General features: G+C 45.1%; 1 protein-coding gene across 2 annotated transcripts in view; it reads left to right on the top strand.

Moving 5' to 3' along the window:
* Nucleotides 1-728: 728 nt before the first annotated feature.
* Nucleotides 729-6,000, top strand: part of FAN1 (FANCD2 and FANCI associated nuclease 1) — a 32,477-nt gene continuing 27,205 nt past the window's right edge. For both annotated transcript variants that reach the window (XM_021680638.2, XM_021680637.2), the window contains exons 1-3: nucleotides 729-785; nucleotides 1,426-2,841; nucleotides 5,007-5,147. In XM_021680638.2, coding sequence (XP_021536313.1) covers nucleotides 1,587-2,841; nucleotides 5,007-5,147 — 1,396 coding nt within the window. In that variant the 5' untranslated portion in view covers nucleotides 729-785; nucleotides 1,426-1,586. The remainder of the gene's footprint in view (nucleotides 786-1,425; nucleotides 2,842-5,006; nucleotides 5,148-6,000) is intronic.

Below are 6,000 nucleotides of genomic sequence, written 5' to 3'. Positions count from 1 at the left end.
GGCCTGCTCATTTATTCATGCATTCATCTTACACGTATTTACGGAGTAATCACACCGTGCTGGCCCCAGATATAAGCACTGGTAAAGGGCAACACGGGGCCCCTGCGCTCAGGCATTCTGGATCATTCATGGGGATGCTGGAACCAGCTGGTATCAGTGCTCAAGAGCTGAGTGATACACTTTCTGTTTCAGGTAAATTTTTCCGTTGTTAAGCAGCATTATACACTAAACTGTATAACTTCACAATGAAGCCATATGAAAACCAGGAATAATGACTACTCCACACTCACTACTCCTAACTCCTTGACTACATTTTATTGTTCCTTTGCTCCTGAGGTTAGTCACATCTACTGCAGCAAGGCGGCGGGCAGCACATCCACGGGAAAGTCCAGTGCCGCGCTGGGCCCTCCGCGCGGACTCGCGGGCGCGGGGTCACTGGCGCCCCCGCGTGCATCTGCCCACAGGAGGCCGCTTCGTCGTGACACTGAGTGCGCCCCGCCACAGGCCACCTTCCCACCGGCTCGGGACAGGGGTTCCCTCCGAGTGCATGTCTCCAGGTGTGGAGGAGGGGGTGCACGGGGGGGCCCCTGGACGGCTTGGCCAGCTTCGGCCCCTCTGGATGGGGGAAAGCCTTTACTGTGGAAGGGAGGAGGATCGATCACTCGGGCCTCCATTTGCCGAGCCTGTGCCGAGCCGAGACGCGGGGATCGGCTGGGAATGCCTGGGCGCGCGGAGCCCGGTGGGAAGCGCGGGGCGGCCCGCTGGGGTCGCGGGCTGGCTTTCTGGTGGGCGCTGCGGGCTCGAGGGGATCGCGCGGGCGGGTAGAGGCGGCCGGGCGAGGAGGGGGGAGGAAGGGCGGACGGGAGGGCGTGGTGGCGGAGCCCAGGTGCGAGTCCCAGGTGCGTGTCCCAGGTGCGCGCACGCGGCCCCAGGGGGAAGGGCAGGCCGTGCTCCCCAGAGCCTCGGAAGTTCGGTGGCCGAAGCTGCACTGGGGACCCCAAGCGTGTTGACAGATGCCCGCGACTTCGAGGGTTCCTCTCTACCGGCCTGTGAGACTGAAGGGACTCTGGGGATCGTGCAGATAGATAGGCATTCTCTTCGCCCGGAAACAGTTACTGATGCAGTGGTTTTAAAAAGGGATCTGGAGTAGTTAGATTTTCCCTTTTTTTAAAAAAATGGATAATTTTAGAGCGTAAGAAGTCTCAGAAATTATCCCTGCGGAGCAGGGTTGGGCTCGTTTTATGGCTAAGGGTCACACCGAGATTGCATGTAGACCTGGAAGTAGAGCCCTGTCCCAAGTCCAGGATTTTCCTCCTTATCTCAAGGGATACTGCCATTGCATGTTTTACTTTACACCGCCCCCCCCCCCCGCCACGTTGTTGAATTCATAACCGTTTTTAATCCACGTGTTGTTTTATTTTGTAGGAAGAAGAAATTGACTAAATGAAAAACATGAAGTCAAATAGAATTAGAATCCCACTTGCTATTATTTCAAGTCAGGGACGTAAAAGTATACCAGTGCTGTCTTTCCCCAGTGATATCCTGGGTTTTACTACTGGAAACACCCCATTTTTCTAATACTCATTATGTCCGGAGGGAAATCTCCTGTGAAGAAAAAAGCTCGTAGAAGTTTATCAATCAGTAAAACTAAAAAAAATGAGTGTAACTCTATTATTTCGTTTTTTAACAATGTCCCACCTGCTAAACTTGCCTGCCCCATTTGTAGTAAAATGGTGCCGAGATACGACTTAAACCGGCATCTTGATGAAAAGTGTGCTAACAATGATGACATTGCCCCAGTTGATCTGAGGCATGTTGGCTTAGAGAATTCAAATGGGTCCCCAGTAAATTTAACCAATTGTGTCTTAGAAAATGTAACGCCAGAAAAGTTGTCACCATCAAAGACAAGTTTAACCCCTGAGCAAAGTGATTCAGCAAAAATGGGCATAAAACAGACCAGCCCCTACTTTAAAAATAATAATGACTTGGCATGCAAAAGTCCAGATAAGCTGAGACATCATAATGTGAAAGTCATTACTTTGGGAAGCCTATCATCTAAATTGTCCAGAAGATACATAGAGGCTAAAAGATCAATATGTAAGGGGAATGAAGAATTTGCCAGTAAGAGTCCACAGAGTCCCTCATCCACAGTGGTTAGGAGCCCAGTTGATAAGTGTTCAGAGACTGAGGACAAGGATCAAATTTTAGAGAACAGTTCTCAAAAGGAAAACGTGTTTACCTGTGACTCTCTTAAGGAACAGAGAACTTCTGAACATACTGTAGAAGGCACTAAAGTACTGGAAGCTGAAAGCCAAAAGGCTACCCGGGAATGTGGGAGATCACCCCTCACCCCTGCCTTCTCAGATAACGCTTCTGTGTTATTTTCACCAAATTTAACTCCTGGGAATCCATTGAGATCTACTTCAGAGGACAGTCTTGAGTGGGAGACTATCACAGGAATAGATGGTAAAGATGTTGAAAAATGTGAGGCAGGTAGTTGTGAAGAAGTAAAAATGACTGTTGCTTCAGATGCTAAAACACAGTTGTCAGATTGGGAGGCAAAATCTCATAGTTCTACACATGATGATTCTAAAGGTTGTAACATCCAGGACCTTCTGGAAGGTGACAGTGACTTAAAGAATGAAATCACTTGCAGAATTCCTTCGGAGCAGGGGTCAAGCTGTGATGTTCCTGATAGAACAATTACAGTACCACCAAGTCATCCTTACTACCTTCAGAGTTTCCTGGTGGTGCTGAAAGCTGTATTTGAGAACGAAGAGGATAGGATGCTCTTCGATGAACATGAGCAGGAAATTGTAACTAAATTTTATCAGTTATCAGGTATCTTAACCTTGTGTGCTTCCAAGTTTTTGTTTTCCGTTTGCTGTCCTGATTTGGCCAGTAATCTAATGACCACAAGGAGTCAGTGTGGTTCTGTGAGTCCTCTGGGAATACTCAGGGAAATCAGCCAGCTACAAGGTTTGAGAAGAATATGCTTGAAAAAGAGACAGGATTTTGTGTCTGGTAATGTCTGCTTCTGTGGTATCATCTCCTTACAAGCTGTACTTTGGTTTTAATGGAAGCAGCTGTTTTTCCTTTATATGTATATTTGAAGGTTGTAAAACAGCCTTTTCCAGGTTAAAAAAAAATACAGTGATTTAGAAAAGGGTCCTTTGCATTCTGAGCATGTAATCAAGCTTAACTTAGGTTCTGTTGTTTTCACATACCATTTTCTCAAAAATGAAGTAAAATACAGGAAAGAACAAACCAAGGTATATTAAGGCATATTTTTTTCCTCCGATAATATTTTAGGTTTCTGGGCCCTGCCTTTTAAGGTCAGGGTGTGGAGGAATTGGAAACTTTCAGGCTAAATTGGTGCATTTAAAAATACTGGTCTATGCTCAGTTCCTTGGCAGCCGGTGGTGGTTCTATGCTGACAGTGCAGATTTGGAGCAAAAGCCACCCTTGTTGCACTGCTAATCCAACGGGCCATGATGGCTTTATGGAGCCAAGTCCCCCCTGAGGTAGGAAAAGCTTACTTGGGGGCTACGCTGATCTCTCATAGTTTGCAGTCAGGTCTGACTCTTGAGTTAAAAAAAATAAATATTACCAGTAATGTTCAAGAGGAAGGTTTTTGTTTTAAGTAAACACAGTGGAATTACAGTCTTTGTATTACTTTTTAACATGTGAGTGATACTTCTCTGGGCACAGTTGCATAAATTATCCACACAGCCTCCATCTCCACTTGCGCTGTCCTCACCAGAACATGGGCATAAATGATACCACATTGACTCTTCTAACTACAGAAGTCACAGATCTTTGGTTGGCTGCTGCTTGCATTCGTGTGAGCATTCGAGTACTCCATGGCTCTGTGCTTCTGTATAATTGAGAAGTATGAATAGTTTACCTAGTGCAAGTTCTGTAGATTCTTGTGTGTGGCTCCCCACAGATATCATTTGCAATGTCTCTGTGTGAAAATAAGTGCTAATCGAGTTGGCCTCTTTAAAGAAAAAAGGGGGATTTTAAAAGTTGAAGATTTAAGAAGTATAATTATAGCATTTTAGAATTGGCAGAAATTTAAAGATAATCCAGATAATAGGAAAACTGATCAGGTTAATTAAATAACTGATCAAGATCACTGAGTTAGGGATGGCTGCCTTACCAAAGCTACACATATTTTGAAAATCTTTTCAGATTATTTTCAGCCAACAATAGAATCATGCATATTAAACTGAAAGCAGAGAACAGAATAACTGGAATTCTGGGTGGGGCTTCTCTAAGGGAGGAAAACGGTGGTGGCTGGAAAATGGGAATCCTGGTTCTACGAACTTTTGAAATGGCCAATAACCACTATCAATATTGGAACTTTTTAGTGGTTGATCCACCAATAATCGAATACCTCATCTTGTTTAATCTTTTCACGAACTTTGGGAAGATGGTGTTATTGCCCCAGCCCCCCTTTTTTTTAACAGAAGAGAAAATGGAGTCTCAGTGAGGTTCATAGACTTGTATAGTTCAGAAGTGGCCGAGCTGGCCCAGGGCTTCCCACCCTGGATGCTCTTCCTGTCCTGTGGTGACAGGCACACAGGGCAAGGAGATGTCTCCATGGGGACTTCTATCTGAAATAAATTATATTTTCCAAAGGAAGAGAAAGATTTTCTTGGAAGATCATTTGAGCAAGCATTGAGTGTATTTATTTACTTTTTTAAGATGTATTTTAAGAGAGAGCACAAGTGTGCGTGTTGATGGGGGGAGAGGCAGAGGGAGAGACTCTCGAGCAGACTCTCCGTGGAGCCCCATGCGGGGCTTGGTCTCATGACCCATGAAATCATGACCTGAGCCAAAACCAAGAGTCAGATGCTTAACCGACTGAACCACCCAGGTGCCTCAGCATAAGTGTATTTTTAATAGAATGTATTTTACTTTTAAACTCAGTTTTAAAACGTGAATATTGGTTGTGTTGAGAAGAGAGAGATTTTTCACTATTTTTCTTAACTTTATTGCAGCTAGTGGTCAGAAGTTATATGTAAGACTTTTTCAACGTAAATTTGGCTGGATTAAGATGAATAAATTGGAATACGAAGAGATTGCCTCTGACCTAACACCTGTGATTGGAGAATTGCAGCAAGCAGGCTTTCTGCAGACAGGTATGATTAGTCAAAGGAAATGTAAAATGAAAATAGGACATGAAGAACTAAGTTCCTGCAGAACAGTGGTGATAACTAGTATGGTGTCCTCTCCCAGTTGGTGCCTGGTAAATAGTAATTGTTTTTGTTTTTGTTTTAGTTGAGTTTTTAACCTTAGGACAACACATTATTCATGTTAAAGCCATTATTAGCCTGGATGAAGAGTACTGTTGTTTTCTTGACTCATGTTTAGGATGATAAAGTCCTCTCTGGATAGCTATGTGGCTGTGGGCCACCAGAGAAACTCCTCCTTCTCAGCTCTCACCTTCCAGCAGGAATCTGACTCATTCAGACACCTCATCTTTGTGATAGAATAAAGCTCGTTTGCTTGCAGCTAATATTGCCTCTGCAAGCTTCATCCACCCCCTCCTGAACACACATAGAGCTCTTAGAGTTTCAAAGTTCGTTGATTTAAGCCGAGGAGACTGTTAGGTAGCCTTGCTGGTCTTGTCCTTGAGCACCTACCCATACTGAATGTAGTATTGTACTGGAAACGTAGGTGGAGGGAGAATGGGAGTCTTGGGTAATTGCTGACAGTTTAGACCGAAATAAGCAAATCAGGCAAAAGCCAGGTGGTGTCTGTGTGGAAGTTTGTTGAGGAGAGCGGTTAGTAAGGTGAGGTTAGGTGCGGTGGTGGGGCTGGGGGCAAAGCAGAGAGGTGCCGTGAAGAAGTTCGAATGTGAGGGACTAGGCAGCGGGACACGGGGCCCTGCTTGGAGCACTGCTTCCCGCATGTCAGTGCCCTAAGGGTCACCTGGGAGCTTCTGTCCTTACCTGGCTTGGAGCATTTAATGCAGATTCATAAATTCACAAG

Source organism: Neomonachus schauinslandi, chromosome 9 (assembly GCF_002201575.2).
Source record: "Neomonachus schauinslandi chromosome 9, ASM220157v2, whole genome shotgun sequence".
Lineage (NCBI taxonomy): Eukaryota > Metazoa > Chordata > Mammalia > Carnivora > Phocidae > Neomonachus > Neomonachus schauinslandi.
Note: the sequence above shows the minus strand (reverse complement) of the source record. Positions and strands in the feature narration are given on the sequence as shown.